This window comes from Myodes glareolus, chromosome 9 (assembly GCF_982192425.1).
Source record: "Myodes glareolus chromosome 9, mMyoGla1.1, whole genome shotgun sequence".
In the NCBI taxonomy this organism is placed as follows: Eukaryota; Metazoa; Chordata; class Mammalia; order Rodentia; family Cricetidae; genus Myodes; species Myodes glareolus.
The window spans coordinates 72,677,075-72,696,794 of record NC_142034.1 but is presented as its reverse complement, the minus strand read 5'-3'; the positions used below and the strand labels follow the sequence as shown (position 1 = coordinate 72,696,794).

Genomic DNA, 19,720 nt, shown 5'->3' with positions numbered 1-19,720 from the left:
TGTGGAAAGAAAGTTGAGGGGCTGGAAAACAAGCAATTTTCTTAGAATACGAATGTTTACTACTCGTCGCTCTTTTGGTTGTCTTTAAAGGTCTGCTGCCTAGCAACCAAGTTCTGCTGAGCTGCCGGGGGACATAGACTGTAGCTTCCTCTGCCCATACAAAGGATGCTCAAAGCCTTCAGACACCAACCAGCCCAAGGGCCAGGGGTTCAAAGGCTACCCTAGAGGGAACCAAAGACCTTGCTCTTCCCATACTTAAGGACGTCAACCTGGGGCTCATGACGTGATCCTACTGCACAGCTCCTTTTCATGAGGCCATAGTCTACTTATTTTCTGTACCTGCTGCCCAGGAAAGGTTGAAAACACATTCCCAGGGGTATTTATGCAGTTGGAGTGACTTCCAAAATCCAATAATGACAATGGGCAACTTTCAAAGTACATGAACACCAGGCCAAGAGGCACAATGTGTGTTCTGCTGCTTGCAACATCTCACTCTGGAAACTGACTTCTCTGCTTCCTTTCCTTCGGGGCTGGATGGCTGAGGAAGTCCGGTTAAAGACTCAGCACTGAAAGACTCAGCACGTAACATAATTACAAAGGGGCTGGGGGTGGAGCTCAGCGGATGGAGCACTTGCTTAGTACACAGGGAGCTCTGGGTTTGATCCCCAGCGCTACGTGTCTATACCCCAGCATTGGAGAAGTAGAGACACAAGCCTAAGTTCAAGACTGCCCTTGGCTATGTACTTAAGTCTGAGGCTATCCTAGGCTGCGTGAGACCATTTCAATAAACTAAACTACACACACACAGATTTAATGTCAATCTCATGTGACAAGCCACATAAGACAGGTGCCGCGTGTATCCTGCATGTCTAGTCTTTCTTGTGTCTATTCTGTGGCACCATCCTCCTTATCTCGCAACTTCGAAGGAAATGCTTGTGGAATGGGTAGGTAACTAAGTCGAAAACAAAACAAAACAACGAAAACCCCCAAGACTTCCCTCAAGTTTGGCTAACTGTGGAACAGTTCCTATCAGGCAGAGAGCTTTTGTATGTGTATAGGGGTGGCGGTGAGAACTTGGAAATGGATCTGGCCAGGATTAATTCTCTCTGCTTCTACCCTGTCTGCCCAAGAAAGCTTTGACATCTGTCCTGAACCTCATTTTATTTCTTTTGAGATAGGATCTTATGTAGCCCAGGCTGGCCTCAAACTTTCTACCCCTTGGGTCCTGGGATTATGGGTATGCACCACATTTTTATGAGGTGTCAGGAATCAAGCCCAGGATATGCTAGGTAAGGATTCTATCAACTGAGTTTTCTTCTCTGAAACTCGCATTTTAAAAGACGAATACACACACACAGTGAGCAGGGGCCCGTAAAGGCCGAGAGAGTTAGTTGCTCTGGAACTGGCGTTCCAGGGGGCCGTGAGCCACCCATTGAGCACAAGGCACTAAACTTGGAAAAGCACCCAGTGCTCCTATTTGCTGAACCATCTCACCAACCCCAGGAACCTCAATTTAATCAGTTGTTTCCTGAGACTCCTATCTTGTCGGAAGTAACACTTGTAAAGCTAAGGCACAGTTCACGTGCCAAACGCTCTCCCTATACAGTCCTCCCTTGGGTCTGCTCCCCCATTTCACAGCTGTGGAGACTAAGACCCAGGAGTTAACAAACCGCTTGTTTCAGCTCTGTCTTCAACCACACTAATACTTACCACCCCCCGAGCCAGCCAGATAACTTCATCTTTTCAGTAATCTTTCTGGGCTGGACCTGAGACGGTTTCTCAGTCAAGAACAAAATTACATTGCTTATTAGGCAGTAATCCCAGACAAGGGTTCAGGGAACAGTCACCTCTACCCAGCTCCAGCTTCAAGCTACCACGGAGCCAAGCTGGTCAGGTGCTCAAAAACATTGGAAAAAAAAAAAACCACTCAACATCTCTTTCTCTTATTTTCATGAGGAGAACAGCGCTTCCTGCTCTCAAAGAGAATTTATGGCACACATTTCGCTTGCAAGACAAGTCCCAGAGGCCAGGAGGCTTTTCCAGCTGGCGGCAAGAGCTCCATTTCTGCCTGTACGAGAAGTGGGTCTGGCCTTAACCGCCACCCCAGAGTACAGTCTCAGAGAGCACACGCCTGGCCCTGGAGGAAGTGCACCTGCAGGCACCCCCACCCGACTGGCTGGAGAGCTGGATCTGATAGGGATAAGCAGGGGACTTCTTTGGGGTTCTCCTGTTTTACTGAAGTGTGTGGGCCACTCTGCATGTGATAGCACGTGACACCGTGCTGGTTTTGTTTTGTCTGTTGAATCAGGGTCTCAGGACCAGGGCCAGGCTGGCCTCTCACTTCATTATGTAGTAGATGACCTTGAATATCTGATCCTCCTGCCTCCACCTCCTGAAGGTACCACCATGCCCAGTAGATTCAGTGCTGGGGATTAAACCTAGGGCTCAGTGCGTACTGTATCATTCCACTATCTCTACCCCAGCCTGTTTGTCCGGCTGTTTTCAGACAGGGTCTCATGCAGCCCCAGACTAGCTTGGAACTTGCGTATGGTCAAGAATAACTGAATTCCTCGTATGTTTGTGTATGCGCTGTGCATGTAAGGGGTGTGAGTGTGCTGCGGCCCTTGTGCAGACGTTTTGTCCTTGATTCACTCCTGTTGTGACTCAGGTGCGCAGGTTTCCCTGGCAGCCACGTAAACCTGCTGAGCCACTGAACTTCTAAACTTCCTGCCACTGTAACATGTGTGAGGTGCTGGGGGTCAAACTTGGGACCTCATGTATGCTAGACAGATGCTTTACCAACTGAGCTGTATCCCCATCCCCCACCGCCGTTTTCATACAGACTATCCTATTCCAAACATCTGGGCATCATCTCTGCACCTCCAGGATTATTTTCTGGTTTTGACCCAACAAACTGTTACTGCCTTTTTCTCAGGGTAGATCTAATCTTTTATGTTGTTTTGTTTTTAGCAAAGCTGTAATTCTGGGACGGGGGGAATCCTTATGTTGCTTTTTAGGACACATCTGGGGATATCCTATTGCTGACGGTAGAGGTTGTTTTCACTTTCTTGGCCAGACCATGTGTGGACATGAAGCAGGACATGGCGGAGGGGGAAGACCTCTGTAGAAGGTGTGAAGCCCCCTCCCCACTCCCACTCTCTCTTCTGGGAACATTCACTTCTCAGCAGAGCCTACAGAGGAGTGGACTGTAGGATCCCAACTTGGACCATTCCAAGTGGCCAACTTCTCCTGACATCCATCCATCCCATTCTCTTCTGGAACCTTCCTCTCTGTGATGATTTGGATGAAAATGGTCCCCACAGGCTTGTAATTGGATGCTCGGTCCCTAGTTGGTGGACTGTTTAGGAAGGATTAGGAGGTGTGGCATTGCCGGAGGGGGTGTGTCACTAGGGGTGGGCTTGGAGGTTTCAAAAGCCCACAGCACAGAAGGCCCAGTCTCTCTGCCAGGCTTGCAGATCAGATGCAGATCAGATGCAGATCAGACAAGAGCTCTCGCCTGCTGCTCTGGTGCTGCCGGTCTGCCACCAGGCTTCCCACCACGACGATCACGGACTAACCCTCTGAAACTATAAGGCCCCAATTAAACACTTCCTTTTGTAAATCGCCTACGTCGTAGCATGTCTTCTCAGCGGTAGAAGAGTAACTAAGATACCATCCCACAGGGGCCACAGGTATTGGGAAAAGACATCCCCAGAAAAGGGTCCATGCAGGGAGTCTCTATAAATGTTGATCTTGAGACTCAGAAGAGTCACTTGCCAAGGGTTCCAAAACTCAAGAGGCAAAGCAGCCTGTACGTCCCCCCGGCAGACAAGCCCTGAAGCATCCACATCGAGTCAGGTTTCCCAGGGCCCCTCAGTGCTTGCTCATCTTTCTCTGCAGCGGGGACTCACTGACTGACTTCGGTAGCGCTGACTTCCTGAGGTACGATTTCACACCTCCAGGGGACATCCCCACTGCCTGGGTTGCCTTTCAGCCACAGGGCATGAGGAAGATACCAACCACAGGTCAGGCCTCCAGGTTTCTCAGAACCATCCTTAGCACTTAGGTAGCCCCTGTCCATTGCAAGTGTGTGTGTGTGTGTGTGTGTGTGTGTGTGTGTGTGTGTGTGTGTGTGTAGGGGGAGTTGGGGACAACATGACACTAGCCAGGGAGTAATGTGCAGGAAGGCCACTTTACTGGTTCTCAATTAGATGCTGTCTGCCACTCAAGAAGCACGCTGGGAGCAAGAAGCCTGGACCCCTTATCCTGGGGGAAAATTTAGGTCAAGCTCTCAGCTTGTTCCCCAGAAGGAAGGTTCTGAACTGCCTATGTACCGGCATGGCCTTTAGCCGGGGTAGATCGCTGGTGCTGGGATATCAGATGATCTTAGGCTGCCGCTCATATCTGATTCTACAACGTCACTATTCACAAAGGGAGAAGCAGTAAGACACCAGCGTTATCAGGTGAGAGAGCCTGAGTCAGAACTCCAAGACCCCAGCAGAATTTACACAGTATCAGCTTCTCAGACTGGGGTTCCAGTCTCTCTGAATTTAAGGGACAGACTTCAGCTTTGCGGGCATCCATCCCACAGACAAGCCTATGAGAAGGCTGAGACCCTGGCTCAGTCCCCACATTTTCTTCCCAAAGGCAGACTCCAACTCACACTGAAACTCCCCTTTCCCTTCAGCATGGGGGAGAGGCCTGGGTAAAAAGCCCTAAGGGAAAGTTTGCTTCAGCCCTGTCCAGGGTCCTGACTGTTGTTGGTCTATGCTCTTTGGCCCTGGACCACTTTGGAGTGAAGAGCACCCCCAGACAAACAAGAAAGCATACCTGTTTTTTCTAATCCCAGCCCACAGTCATCTTACAGCTCACTCCGTTTCCACGATTTGTGCGATGCTTAGCACCATGCATGGTTCCTCAAGCTCCCAACTCTACTACTGGACACACTGGGATAAAAAACGGAGTGAACCACAGCTTCCTCAGCTCTGCAGCCACAGGCAGTGGGGGTGGGGTGGAGTGTGTGTGGGGGTGTTTCCTGTACCACTCTGCCACAGTGAGAACCCTGAGTGTGACCAGCCTGGCAGTTATCCCACAAGGTGCCGGACAGTTGGGGCTTCCAAGCACCTGTTTTGTTAGGGTGCCTGGAACCTTTGCCTCTTAAGCCAGGCTCACGGGCAGGGCCCTTGCTTCCAGTTCATTCACCAGAGCATGCGAACATTCTCGCGGCCAAGTCCTAGCTCCTCTCTTTGCCCTCTCGCGAGCCAAATCATTTGGAAGCTTTCATTGATGCTTTCTTCTCTGCCCCACCATAACTCAGAATTTATACCGGCCACGGCTCAACCCTCTCACTCAAGAGGACAAGGAAAACCTCTCAGGCTGTTCTCCAGCCTGCTGTGGGAGGAAAGGCTTGGCTGCAGTTCAAGGCAGGGAAGACTCTTCAGCCCTCCCGGGTGGACAACACAGCCACCTGCAGGGGCTCCTGGTCTGGGCCTGGGCTGTGCATAGCTAGTCCCCAGAAAAGGGCCTTTTGAGAGGTTCAAGTCTATTTTTGGGTACAAAGCCTCTGGGCTGGAAAACCCAAGAGGCAGGGGAATTTTATGCCCCCATGCAAATCGCTCTTTCTTCTCAGCCTTTTCTGACACCTGTTTCCTCCTAAGGTTGATCCCAGCCAGTGTAGAAGACGCCCCATCCCCCACGAGCTGGGGAGGGGGGCAGGGGACGAGATGGCCCCCACAGGAGTTTCCCATTTCATGGCAATACATCTCATGCAAATATACAGAACCACAGGGAAGCTGGAGACAGGCAGGATTCTCAGAGGCAACATCCTCAGGTCCCAGAAGTGCATGGTAGTTCCTGCCTCCCAGGACCAGAAGGGCCAAGGAAAGGTGATTACAAAGTTACTGATTCCCTGAAGAGGCAGAGCCTTCTAAGAGTCCACCCCCGCCCTTTTTTTTGCATCCCAAACTGTGTTTGGTACATTCTGTCCTCCCTAGTAGCCAGCTAATAAGGAGGGTATAGAAGAGCCACTGTGTGCTCTTACCCCTCAGCCCCAGCATCCAATTCCCTCCTTCACTACAACCCCAGAAACATCTCCCTCTTGCTTCCACCCAACCCAGGTTTGAAAGGTATGAAGGCTGGCACCACGGCCCAGCGGGTGCTTGCTGCCAAGTCTAAGGGCCTGAATTTGACCCTTGCAACCCAAATGGCAGAAAAATTCAACTCCTTCGAATTGTTCCCTGCCCTCCACATGCATGCCATGACATAGACGTGCACTCACATGCACCTATGGGTTACATGCATACACTAAACGAATCACTGTAACTTAAAAGGGAGATGGAAAACCACCCTCATAGGGTCCCAAGCCCACCTCCCAAGGGAAGGGTTCTAGTGCAGACATCTTGGAAGGCATCGAGTCATCTTTTAAGTACAAAGCTCTGGGGAAGACCAGCTACAAGCATATAGGATGACCACCCCAAACTCACATCCAGGGGCTGGTAAAATTGGACAGCACATGGCCCTAGTGGAGAGCAACAGAAAAAGGGGCGTGGCTTGAGAAAAGACATGGTCCTTCACTCCACATCAACTGCACAGCAGCTGCACGCATAGCGACCAGGTTGGAAATGCAGAGCCCCCAAAGTTCTCCCAGCCACTTTGTTATAAATTTATTTATTTATTTTCGAAACAGGGTTTCTCTGTGTTAACAGCCTTAGCTGCCCTGAAACTCGATTTGTAGATCCGCCTGCCTCTGTCTTCAGAGTGCTGGGATTAAAGGTGTGCACCACTATGTCTGGCTGGCTACTGTAGCCACATTTAAACCAAGGGCCTCTTCTTTGCCCAATGGCATTGCCAGTGAAGTTTTCAGAAGGAACAGTAGGGCCCCTGCATGCAATTTTTCATAGGCCTCAGGAAGCAAGGTCTTAATGCCAGTTCACGAACCCCAAGGACTCCCTCCACAGAAGCCATAAACACCTCTACGGTCAGGAGGGGAAAGCATTACCCTGGGTCAAAGCAAGAAAGGCTTAAAATGTAGGTACACACGAGGTATTGCCAGAAGCGTCCAAGGGTTCTGAACACTTCTATCCTTCCGTCCAGCACCAGCAAACCTTGTCACCCTTGGCTCTGCATCCCAAATCCCTTTACTCTTTATTCTACTGCCACCAGCTCTAACTTACAAGCTGCAAGCGAGCTACTTTCTTTCACAGCAGCCAGTGGAACCTTTTTCAAACTATCAGATGATGCCTGATGTGGTGGCACACACCTTTAGCACTTGGGAGGCAGAGGTAGGCGGATCTCTGTGAGTGTGAGGCCAGCCTGGTCTACATAGAGAGACCCTGTCTCATGACAACAAACACATCAGATTATATCACTGTTCTGTTATGAATATTCAAAGGCTTCTCTCAGGTCAAGAAGAACAGCTCAGAAGAATTAGTCCCCCAATCATTCCATCCTGCCACATTGGTCACCTTTGACCCTCTGCCAAGAACACACGGCCTTCATACATCTGCTCAGCCTGCTCTCTCACTCCCAACAGATGTCTGCTTTAGTCACCTCCACAGCTCAGCCTCACGCTCTCCGGAACCTTACCACCACCATCACTACCTACCTCGGAGGGCTTCTTTTCGTTCTGCCGGGGCCAGCCCGACTTGGTACTGCTGGGCAGTTTGGAACATCTTGATGCTGATGTGGATGTCACGTGACCTGCAGATAGACCACAGGCCATGAAGGGTCCTGGAGGGTCAGGATCAGCACCCAATCACACCAGAGGATGGCAAGTCTCGAGAGGAGCCCCAGCTTGAAAGGTCAGGAGGCAGGAAGCACTGCCCCTGCTCTGGGCCCCAGCCTTTCCACAGACCAATGGAACTATTTGACTATTCTGGATTAAAGAGGGAAGACCCACACTAAAGAGATTACACACCCCAAGCTTGGGTCCTGGACTGTATAAAAGGGAGAAAGCAAGCTGAACCTCAGCATTTGTTTCTCTGTCTGTCTGTCTGTCTGTCTGTCTGTCTCTCTCTCTCTCCTTAAGCTGCTTTGTCAGGGAAGACAGCCTGGCCTCTAACTCATGCTTCTTCTTCAGCCTCCTCAGTGTGGAGTTTAGCTAGCTATCTGTTCGCTCTTCTGTAACATGAGTGATGATTTAGGAGTTCCTCAAAGGTCCATGTGTCAAAGACTTAGTCCTCTGGCTAAGGTGAGAGGCAGTGTTGTAAAAGGAGCAGCGGGCTGCATCCCGCCACCTGGCTAGCTTACCCGAAACTATTACACGGAAACTGTATTTGTTTAAACACTGCCTGGCCCATTAGTTATAGCCTCTTATTGGCTAACTCTCACATCTTAATTAACCCATTTCTAATAATCTGTATATCACCACATGACTGTGGCTTACCGGGATGAGTTCAACCTATGTCCGTCTCGGAGAGGAGAGCCATGGCGTCTGCCTGACTCTGCTTCTTTCTCCCAGCATTCTGTTCTGTCTACTCCGCCTATCTAAGCTACTGTCCTATCAAAGGCCAAGGCAGTCTCTTTATCTGACCAATGAAAGTAACACATAGACAGAAGGCCCTCTTACATCATGGTGCAACTTTTTAGAACCTGGAACCTCACAGGGATTGTCACTGGAGATGATTACTCATGCATGGTGAGCTAAGTAAACCTTTTGTTTCTTAGGCTAATGATTTCACATATTTCATGACAGTAACAAGAAGCTGATTAACGAGATACAGAATGAAGGGTCTTCAAAAGGCTGACTGAAGGATACTGTTATCTATAGCCTTAGGATGGTGTAAAAGGATTCCTCAATTGGCCACGACTGTAGGGTCTGAGGCCTTTGCTAGACTATAGGAAATGGCCTCAACAAGAAGGGTCAGGAAGACCCAAGGCTTTTTCTATTTTTGTTTTAGACAGAGTCTCACTAACCAGCCCTAGTGGACCTGGAACCTACAACAGGAACCCCTTTCTCCACTTCTGGACATCCAACCGACACACCCAGCCCTTATCTAATCAATCTCTGAGAATCTACTGCCAAGATTCCGTGAAGGATGTGCTTCTTCATTAATTTCTTCAGCCAACATTTATAAAACATCTACTATGTGCCATAGTGAACACGATAGGAATCCTCTGATCAGAGTTTGCCACTGGTTGGGAAGTCACTTATTAGATTTTAATAATTAATTAACAGGGCTACAAAGCGTCTGTTTTGGAGAGACTTCTAAAAGGGTCCCTACTCCACAGGAAGCCAAAGAATTAATTTTTCCCCCTCTATCAGCCAATAGCAAATGCCCTGAGGATCAGAGTTGGTCTATTCCAATCAGTAGGAAGGCATACCTAGAGGGTAGCGTCCCTAAAGGGGATGGTGAGGCTCTCTGGTAAGGGCAGGGACTGGTTACCTCAAGGGCAGAGGAACCTGACTTGAATTGGTCTCACCCATGTGACAGCCCTGGGCTGCGCTGAATAGAAGGTCAGCCTCCTCCTACCAAGTCTTTGGGTATGCCAGTATTCCTTATAGGCTGTCCCTCTAGAGCCTTAGGTGGGAGGGCCTTACTGTCAGTGGTATCGGAGTTCTCACTGCTGATGGAGTATTTTCGCCTCTTCTCTTCCATCTGCAACAAAAGGCAAGAAGGGTCATTACCTCCACAGACATCTGGGGAAATCCTCAGTCTTTCTGGAAAACACCCCATCAGCTGCATCCTCGACCCACACGTCCACGCAGAGAAGGACAAGCCTCTCTTCCGGCCTCATCCCTCCCTGACCCACTCACAGGGCGAGCTTTGTTAAAGGTTCTGATAAGCAGAAGTGTGTCCAGCAGACAGGACTGCAGGGAGACCAGCAGGCACACACCAAAAGGTGACAATGACCACTCAAGTCCCGGTTCCCAGTCAATGAAATGAGAAGACCAGAAAATATCACCTATTGCAGGTACCTCCTGAGCATCCCTAGAGGAAGGAGGGAGAAGAGAGAATAAGGAGGATTCTGCCAGGACCAGGCTCTCAAGGTAAGGCACAAACCATGACTGAGGCCCAAATCCTGAGCATAGTGGCTATTGGGCTGTGGAAACAGGGTAGCAGGTCCTTTCTCAGATAAAATGTAATCCTACTTTATCTCAATCGCACCATCTAACTTCTAAGACACTAAGGGTGGCTCCCTCACATGGCTGTCAGAACCTCATCCACAGGGCCAAGTCCCAGACAGCTGATGCACTGTAAGATACAGGTCTGTTTACAGATGATGCTTGCCTCATCCCACTACTAACTGGCTGGATAGAGATGAGTACTGAATCCCAGAATCTGAGGCCTGATCCCCAAGGTTACCCTGAGCTCCTTTTGTGCAAAGAATCAGCTTCAACCTGGAAAGCTGTGCCTATCCATTTCTTCCCCAGGTCTTGCAAAAGTCTGAATGGTGGAGCCTGCTTGGTTAATATCTGACTCGCATCAAGGGACTCCCACCATGTTCCCGTTCAGTCCTAGAATGGCCTCACCACAGCCAGTGTCCCCCAACCCCATCTTCTCTCTAGACAGTTCTTGTCAAACTATGGGGTGCCCCTGCCTACCTTCCTGTAGAGCCACAGAGACCCTGGAACATACACTTACTAAGTGGGGAGGATGCTTATCCGGATCTCTGGGCCAACCACAATGACCTTCCTGCTTTACCCTTGACCTCAAGTAGGTGCCTCTCTTACCCACTGTCCCCCAAGAGAATGGGAGGAGCCCAATGGGGCTGTTTGTTTGCTGTCAGTGTTTCCTAAAGGGCAAGGGAGTGAAAGACACCTGCCAGAGCAAGCAACCCAAGAGGCAGGAACAATAAAGACCTGTTCTTTATGGCAGATGGGGCGAGGAGAGGGGTGTCTCCAAACACACAAGAACACCATGGGGATCTCAGGATAGCCCTTGGTTAATAGTGTATACGGTAACTGCCTTTCCCTCACTCTTAGAATCTAAGGGATTAGGAAACTGAGGCTCAAGAATTACCCAAGGTGACAATGTTGGTACCAGACTTGGTCCTTTGTGACATCCAGGATCTGAGGAAGGCTGGCTTTCTAAAGAACTCTGGCCTTGGCCCACAGATGGGCCCACTTAGCCCTCCCGCTGGTGTGGCAGTAAATTCACCCCTCCAGCTCCTCCAGCTCCTCCAGCAACCCTGAGCAGGAACTGCTCACGTTTCCAAGGAGGGCAACAGTACTTCCAGACCAAGAGCTCCTGCAGCACTAAGAACTGGCTGGGGGCTGAGGGCAGAGTTCAGGAGCCACCTGCAGTGTGCTTAGGCACAAGTCCCTGAGTGTGACCTCCAGTCCAGGAGCTATGGACTTAGGAGTGTTGGGGTCAAATTCTAGCCCCACCGGTAGCTCTCAAGGCCAGAGGTCTTGGCAAAGACATACTTCCCCCAGGAGGTAAACTGGATCTGATTTCCCCATACATTTGAATTTTAAAAGCTGGCGACTGAGTCAGGATTTGAAGGACACCCTGAAAGGGCCAAACGAAACACATTTGTTGGCTAGAATCAGCTGGTCAGACTAAATGAGTGAGAAGCACTCTCAGCACAGCGGCTGGAGCGCTGCTTGGGTACTAGCTAGTAAACGCCTGCACACTGGGGGCCTTGAGCCAGAATGGAGAGCCCTACCGGGGCCAGCCCTTTGGAAAGAACAGACAGTGACCATGGCTGCCCATGCCCTTCTCATAGTGCTGGGTCCTTGTCCAAAGACCAACAGGTGACTTGTCAGCTTGCAGATCTACACCCAGCCTCCTCAATGAGGCGATTTACAAATCACCTGGCCCACTGGCAAGAATGGGGGGCAGTTAACAGGTGGGAGTGATGGAGCTGCCGTCAGCCTGGCCTCTGGTTCAGCCTGGCCTCTGGTCTTCCCTCTAAGGACCCCTCCCAGCTCTCCCCAGGCTCGGTCTGCCCCGGCAGATGACTTCAGTGGCACCAGGCACTTGCTTTAGCAGGAAGTAGTTAGTCCTGAAATCCTATCTGTAGAGGAGAGTCTGAGCAAGAAAGATCTTTTCTTGATTCTTCTGGATCCACTGCACTCCCCATGCCACCCCAGGATAGCAACACACACGGGGAGCTCTCTGGACTGTGAGTGACCAAAGGGCCCTCAACAGAGCAGCAGTGGCCCATGGCCTCCGTGCCTCCTCTGCACCAGTCAACCTCTGGCCAGTCCTACGCACGCCCACTCCAACTCCACTATCATCCCACTGGCTCAAGCCCATCTCACCGCCTACCTGGTCCATTTCATTTCCTTGCTCTCGCTACCACGTTCGCGGACTCAAAACGCCACACGGCAATCAAAGAAATCTTTAAAGCTTAAAGCCTATCACACTGCCAACTCCTGCCCCCCACCTCCAAACTCCTTCACAGACTTCCAGCTGATCCAAGGCCAAATTTCATCTCCTCCCCAGAGCCTACACCAATCTGGACAGTGCCTACCTCAGGTTGACAGTGACTTCCCCTTCCTCACTACATCCCAACACAGTGAACTCCCTCTCTTAAGAATGGGGACCGAACCTAGGACCTCGTTCACCAAAGGCAAGAACTCCACCACTCAACCACAGCCGCAGCCCCTGCCACTTTTTGTTTTCTCTTCCCAAAGGTTCTCTGTGCTTCCAGACCTGGGCATAAGCCGGGTCAGCTGCCTATGTCAGTTACTGCCCATTACCCTATCTGGAGAAATTAGCTACCCTGTTTGTCTGTCTTCGGAGAACCCATCAGTGTGCTGAGCTACCTGCCAACTGTCCTCCTTGGGAATGAGTGAAGAGCATGTCTGGCTAGATCCTCGTGTGAACGCCAGGAACCCTTTCAAGGGTTAAGCCCAGCGTGGGCTCCTACCTCCTCTGCTTCTCTTAGCAGAACTGGACCCAGGACAATGGGGAGTACTGAGCAAACTCTGGTCCCTCCCTCCTGGAGTGTCAGGACCACACAGCCCAGCTGGCCGGCCTGCTGCTGGCAGACACCAACACACCAGCCCAAGATTCCCTCCTGTCTCCACGGTCCTCTTTCCCAGTCTTGACCCTACACATTTTCCAGGCAGCTTTATTTGGTTGGGCTCCTGGCTAATAACCAATGTCAACTCAGTAATAGGGCAGCAATTTGGTGGCAGATGTTTTCTTGGCAGCACATGCCATCGGCTTTAGTCCCCACTAAAGTTCTGGCCCCGGAACGCCACTGCCCAGTGCCAGTCTCTTTTAAAGATGTCTCTGCAAATAAATTCAAATAAACACCCTGGGCCTCCATTAACGCCCTCCCAGCTGACCCTGGGAACAGTGGGTCTTTCAGGCTAGCTACTGCAGCCACTCCCTGGGGCAGTTAAAACACCCCAACCTGGCCTCCGGCCTCTCCTCTCCAGAGGCCACTAGGCCTGCCCTCACACACACAGCAGGATTCCGTCCTCCTGAAAAAAAAAAAGTGGGGGTGGGGGGACCTTCAAGCAGGCAATTTACCATTCCAGACACAATCTCTCAGAGAGAAACAAAAACTCTCCCTGTCTGAGGCAGACCGCGAAGGCGTGTGTGTAATAAGATGCTAATACAATTTAATGATATTTCGGCTGGAAAACCTGTCCTCAGAGCCTCCTTGTGCAAGGAAGGCCAGACATTCAGAAAACAAGAGCTCGCGCACTCCTAAACCGCTTCAAACGGGGGTCACAGCCCCACTCTTTCCCATCTCTCATTAACTTTAATGCCTTCTTGGGGACAATAATTGCAGATACAGAAAGTGCTTTTGTGCACACAGGGCAGAGGGCTGCTGTCTGTGACTGTCAACTCTACTTCTCCAAGTCCTAGGGGAACCTGAACCCTCTCCTACCACATCATTGCCTACCTGCAATTATAAGAGTCCCCACCAGGCTCCAGCTTCCAGCGCTTACAGGCACTGTGCAGGACAGCTCTAGGGACTCAACCAAGGAGATCCCAAGAATGTGATGGGTTCTTCTGTCTAATCTGTCATTTGGTACTTCCTCAACCCTATTCCTCCCCCCCCCCACATACCCAGGGCAAAACTCAGTGGACTGTTCTAAGTCTAGCTGCCCATGGGCACCTGTTGGATGCTTCTCATCCCTTCTTCACAGAAGGTTTGCTGGCCAAAGGCCAGGGTGTATATAATAAACTGGCTAGCCTCAGTTCATTAAGAGTAAGACTGGCTGCTACGGTGCAGGTACTACCACAAAACTCACTTCGGCCTTTTCCCCCTTCCCTTTTCATTGCAGTGACAGAGACCGAACCCAGGGCCTTGCACTCGCTAGACCAACTACATCCTCCGTCTCAGGGTGAGTATTTAAGACAATCATTCATTTCCTATGCTCACCTAGACATAGGAATTATCATCAATCCCACGGGCTGATAAACTGAGATTCACAGTGCCTTTGCCATTGCTGGAAACTCCATTCAAACCTAGGCCAGCTGGCTGCCCGGTCAAGGGGCTCAAGTCTGTAGGGAGGCCTTCGGTTCGTAGCACGGATGGAAGTTTTCCAAACTCCAATGGGATGGCTGAGTGGAAGCGGAGAGGACTGCCTAAGGCCCCAGAACCAACCTCCCTTAATGCCTAAACTTTGAATATAGACCTGTCACTTAAGACTTTAAGTCTCAAGACATAGGTCTTATACGGGGACAAGTTAAAGTTATCTCCCAAAGTTATCTGGCCTCCTCTCATCCAACTTAAACATCCACAAAATTTCCAGAGAGCCTGCTGCACACTCAGTGAAGTTCCCGGCGGGTGCACAGGACAACCAGCCACCTTCTAGCCCAATAGAACCACTGGCTGGAAATACCCAGAACCTCAAAAACCGAGGAGTCAGTGTCAAAGGCTCAACTTGGATAGTAAGGTACACTAGAGAGCTGGGGAATCACATATCCAAACGGTCAGCTAAATGGCTGAGATACGATAGACTCTTGGATAAGAGTCACTGGCCATTTAGCCAGGCAATTTGGGAAAAGGAAAAGCATGTTGGATGGGAAAACATTTGCTGTATCCAGAGTCCAAATAACCCTGCCCTTAAACACTTCATCTGTGAAGAGTGCTGGGAAGACCCTTGGCCAAACAGTTTCAAAACCAACATTCACTGGTAAGTCCTGCTGCGCAGGGTGAGGACTTCCCTCTACCAAGCATTTGCTGTGGAACCAAATGCTTTTCCACTCCAAACAACAGCCAACAGCACTTGGAACTACGGAGGAGAGGGCTCCAGATCAAACAAACATCCTCCCCCCACCACCACCACCATACAAACTTTCTCAATAAATTATTCGCCCGCTTCGGATCAAAGCCTGTTTTTGCAGCCTGTGACCTAAAAAGCAAATAGCATAGCCTAAACATGAAAGCCTTCCTCCTTGACTGGGTCAGTTTTATTACTCATTCCCCCCCCCACCTTACAGTTTATTCTGTTATTTTCCTCCTCTGCTTTAGTGGATTGCTCTGCGAGTCCCAACCCGCCCAAGGAAGATGGGACAATTGGACCTGGAGGGTTGGTGTGTTCGCTTGGGGCATTAAGGGGAAAAAAGAAATCAGGCTAGGGGAAAAAGAAGTCAGTACCCTGGGAACCCAGGAAACAGGGCCAGGCCCGGTTGGCAGCCCGCTGCCCGGCCCTCCTGCCAAATGTCCTACTGGGAATTTTACCAGTGAGATGAGACAGTGCCACTTTGGGAGGAGAACCCACCTCCCAAACTCGGGCCTGTTTGCAAATATAAATGTTTAAGGGTACACCCTAACAGTTCTTTCTGGCTCAAAACTTTTAATTTCAAAAAGGGGTTCCCTAACCCCTCTGGCACTTCTCTGAAAACAACCATAATCCCTCCCATTGACCTCTTGCAAACTACCTCTGAGTAAAACTTTGTACCTCGGAATTCTGCAGATGTGGGGGTGCTAGGGGCAAGGGTGAAGTTTGGAAATCTTCAGAGCCCTGAGATGGCCAGTGCAATGTACTGTCGGGCATAAAGAAATCCGGCGCCCCTCCCCCGCCCCCGGCAGGAGGCCTGAGGCCAACTGGTTTGAAAAAAAAAAGTGCCCAGGCCGGCTGCAGTCGCTAAGGGGATTAGAAGAAGGTTGAGCGCCTCCAGCCTGCCCCTGGTGGCGGGCGATGGGCACGCAAGTTGAAGGCGCGCCGGCGTGATTCCGACCGCGGGAGCCGGGAGGAGGAGCCGGAGGTGGCTGCGGGGGGCTCCGGCCCAGGCGTAGGAAGGGCAAGAGGCGGTTCGGGCCGGGGGCGGTGCCAGGAGGTGGGTGGGCTTGGCGCCCGAGGCGGGGAAGGGCTCTAGGGGGACTCAGGGAAGGGCAACAGAGCCCCGGGTGGGGGCAGGGGTGCTGAGCGGTGTAGAGGTGTGCAGTAGTGGGACCGGGTAGGGTTGGCTGGGCCTCTCTGTAACGTAAAGAGAAGCCTCCAAGCCGGTTTTGCAAACGTCCTCACCCTCCGGCAGAACAGCTACGAGTCGCCAAGCTGACCCAGGATAAGCTCTTGCCCGGAGAAGGGGGTGTCTCGGGACCCAGGGATGGGCGGGAAGGGACCGTGGGGAGCTACAAGTCGGCACCCTGGCTGGGAGTGGGCGTGCGAGAGCCGCTCCGCAGGCGCAGGCAAGTGGGTGGGAAGGAGGGAGGGAGAGGGAGAGGGAGGAAGGAGGTGAGCCGGGAAGATGCCACTGCCGGGGGCGGGGCGGGGCCGGGGATCCGCCGGAGGGACTGCAGCAGTGCTTGGTGGGGGCGGGGGCTGCAATGTCACTCATTTTGGGGTCAGGTGCGTGTGTCCTAGGCAGGGCCCGCCACTTGCCCACTGCTCCTAGGTACCACCCAGAGTGTAAGGGCGGAGGGCAGGGAGCTGCAGAGTAGTCCCCAAAGCGGGACGCGAACCGGCAGAGTTGGGAGAAGGTAAACAAGGGCCACGCCCCCTGCCGTCGCCCCGCGAGCGCGCACCCGCCGCTCCGGCCGTCGCCGGTACATTTCCACTCTAGCAGCAGCGCCTCTTCCCCCGCCGGACTCCCGCGCAGCCCCGAACGGCTTCTGCTCCCTACCCCCAGTACGCACCCTAGCTACCTGGGCTGCGCATCTTGCACTCACCTGGAAAGGTTGTCCCCCGCCCCTCAAAAAGGAAAAAAAAAAAACTTAATTTGTGCAATGCCTCTGAGCCCAGAAACCGAGCATGCTGCCCCCGCGTGCAGCGCCCGCGTGCACCCAGCCTGGAAAGGGGGCGCAGGGCGGAGGCGGTGGCCCCCGGAAGATGTCTAGGACTGGACCGGCTGCACGTGAGCCCAGCGCGGGGTCATGTGCATCGGCTCAGTCCGGTTCGGCACCCGGACGTGCTGCGTATCAACAAAATGAAACTCGGGGAGACAGAAGGGCAGATAGCTCCGGGTTTCCGTGCCCTGCTTCCCAGCCGCTCGGCCTCCCCACCCCGCACCCCGGTAGCGCCGCAGCCCCTCGGGCCGGCCGAAGCCCGCGAGGCAACTTGCAGCCCCAGCACCCCCACCCGCCCGCGCCCCCTCGCCGGCCCAGGGGCGCTTTGCCGCAGTCATTAATAAAGAAGGTCGCCAGGCTCACCCTTCCAAAAGTTGTTGCATGTGCCCCTCTCAGCCTCCCCGCACTGTACTCTTTAAAACACGGCTGACCAACATGCGCAATCTCTTTCCCCAGTGCTGTGCGTCCCCCCCCCCAACCCCCCGCGCTGGCTTCCTAGAACAGGCAGCCAGCAAGAGAGAGAGGGAGCGAGTGAGCAAGAGAGAGAGGGAGCGAGGAGCACTGGCAGATCTGTTGCAAAAAAAAAAAAAAAAAAAAAGCCTACAAAATAATGCCGTTGAGATGCGCAGGGCCCATTCGCTGGGGGCTGACTCTTACCTTGCTCCGCGGTGCCCTCCCGAGGGGCGCTGCCCTCGGCTACGCGCCGCGGCGGGGGCCGGCGCGGGAAGGATGCTCCCGAAGCCAGGAGCTCCTGGGGCCGGCGCGGGAGGGCGGGGGGCGCGCATCCATCCGGGGTCGTGGCGAGGGAGGCGACCGGGCCGCAGCGTCCCCAAGCCCCGCACCCCTGCTGGGAATACGGTCAACCCTCCATTCCTGAGCTGGTGCCTCTAGGAGTGGGCGCAAAGTAACTCCATGGACGCTACTCACCCCCCAAAAAAATAGCCTCCAACTGCGATGGCCGCGGTCGGCACCATTCACCAACCCCCTGTGTATGTTTCTGTTTCTTTTTAAACCAAGACTTCCTTGTGATCTCTTTAGAGGAGAAAAAAAATGTGTTGGGGTGGGGGTGGGGTGGGGGCGGGCAGGAGGAGAGGGAGGGGGAGTAGCCACTTTTTTCTAATTCACTCGGATCTCCGCTCCCGGCACCCCCCCCGCCGTGTCCCCCCCCCCCCTTCTCGCCCAGTTGTTTGGCTCCGGCGACAGTCCCAGGTAGCGTTGCGGGCCCCCCCCCGCGAGGGGGGGGTGCCCTGCATGGTCCCCCGCCCGCTTGCACGCGGGCCCGAACTCCTCGTGGACTCCGGGGCGCCCCCAGCCCGCCCTGTCCCCAGGGCCGGGCCCGAGCGCCGGCTGAGCCCGTGCAAGTCCCATCAGGTCGGCTCACACTTCACACACTCACACACATACCCCGCCCCTCCACTCGCTCACTCACACTTTCTGCTCACACCCCGCCCCCTTCGCGCCCCAGACCCAGGCGGAGGCCCCCCACAACCTTAAAAAAAAAAAAAGCAAGCTTATACTTAAAAAAATCTTTTGGCGCCATATTAATGACGTACTTAAAATTTGCCATTTCTCCCTGCGTCAAAAAGACGTTTCTTTGCAAATAACAGCCTGGAGGCGACACTCGCGGAGGAAACGAGGCTTGCACGGAGTACCCCGCCCGCCCGCCCCACCCCCGGGGACTCCGGAGCTAGAAGACCCTAGCCCTGCGCCAGGTTTAGGAATCACTGGTTTTAAAATCGGAATCGAATAAATCGCGTGGCGTTTTTTGCAGCGCCAGAAGTGAGCAGAAAGTGCTGGCAGGAGTGCAGGGGAGGGGCGCGCTTGGGGGAGGGGGCGCGGTCCTCCTCCCCCACCCACACCAAATGCAAACTAGCATCCCAGGCAGGGAAACTTGAAATTGTGGGCGACCTCCGGAAGAAAGGGGCTGCTGTAGAGGGAGAGGGGTCCCTTCTTGGGCTCGTTGCCCCCTCCCCCTCGCGGATGCCTCCTGGCGCCCGGTGCTGCCCTGCATTTCCGGGGGGGGGAGAGTGAGGCGCGCTGTGATGGGTGGGTGGCTAGGAGGGTGGCAGCGCGTCCTAGCCTCAGGCGGAGTTTGCCCCCGGACACCCCCTTCCTTCTGCCTCGTGCCTCTTATAACCGCAAAGGGTTAAAAACCGAGGGGCAACTTCCCAGGGCTGGTACTTGGCGGAGAAGCGGGGCGCCCCTCTCCCCACCCTCTCCTCCTCGCCCCTCCTCCTCCGACTCCACTTCCCGACTTGACCTTGTGGTGCACAAACAGTGCTCTCCAATCCTCGCAGTTTCTGGAAGAAGAGCCTGCGCTCGCCAGGCGGGCGGGCTGTCGGGCGGCTAGCCGGCAGTGGCGGAGCCTTGGGTCGGTTCCCTGAGCTGCGAGCCACACCCACCCAACCCGCTGCGCCCGGGGAGCTCACCTTCTCTCTAGGAAGGAAAAGGGCAGGCCTCCTGGATGGGTAGGCACGTGGGGGGCAACCTTCTGCCTCCTGGGAATGCTCCAGCTGGGGAGGCTGGTTAGCTTTGGGCTAAGGTTTGGAGAAGCCTGGCCCAGCATCCCCAAACC

At 53.2% G+C, this 19,720-nt stretch overlaps 1 protein-coding gene across 5 annotated transcripts in view; it reads right to left on the bottom strand.

Annotated features, from left to right (window-relative positions):
* Positions 1 to 19,512, bottom strand: part of Jade2 (jade family PHD finger 2) — a 49,185-nt gene extending 29,673 nt beyond the window's left edge. The window contains exons 1-4 of one of the 5 annotated variants that reach the window (XM_087910668.1): positions 17,802 to 18,190; positions 15,384 to 15,466; positions 9,539 to 9,600; positions 7,604 to 7,698 (exon numbers count right to left, since the gene is read on the bottom strand). In XM_087910668.1, the coding sequence (XP_087766794.1) occupies positions 7,604 to 7,698; positions 9,539 to 9,600; positions 15,384 to 15,466; positions 17,802 to 17,930 (369 nt within the window). In that variant the 5' untranslated portion in view covers positions 17,931 to 18,190. Of the gene's footprint in view, positions 1 to 7,603; positions 7,699 to 9,538; positions 9,601 to 15,383; positions 15,467 to 17,508; positions 17,616 to 17,801; positions 18,191 to 19,405 lie in introns of those variants that run through there. The other 4 variants (XM_048437620.3, XM_087910665.1, XM_087910667.1 and 1 more) reach the window with 4 other exon arrangements.
* Positions 19,513 to 19,720: the final 208 nt, after the last annotated feature.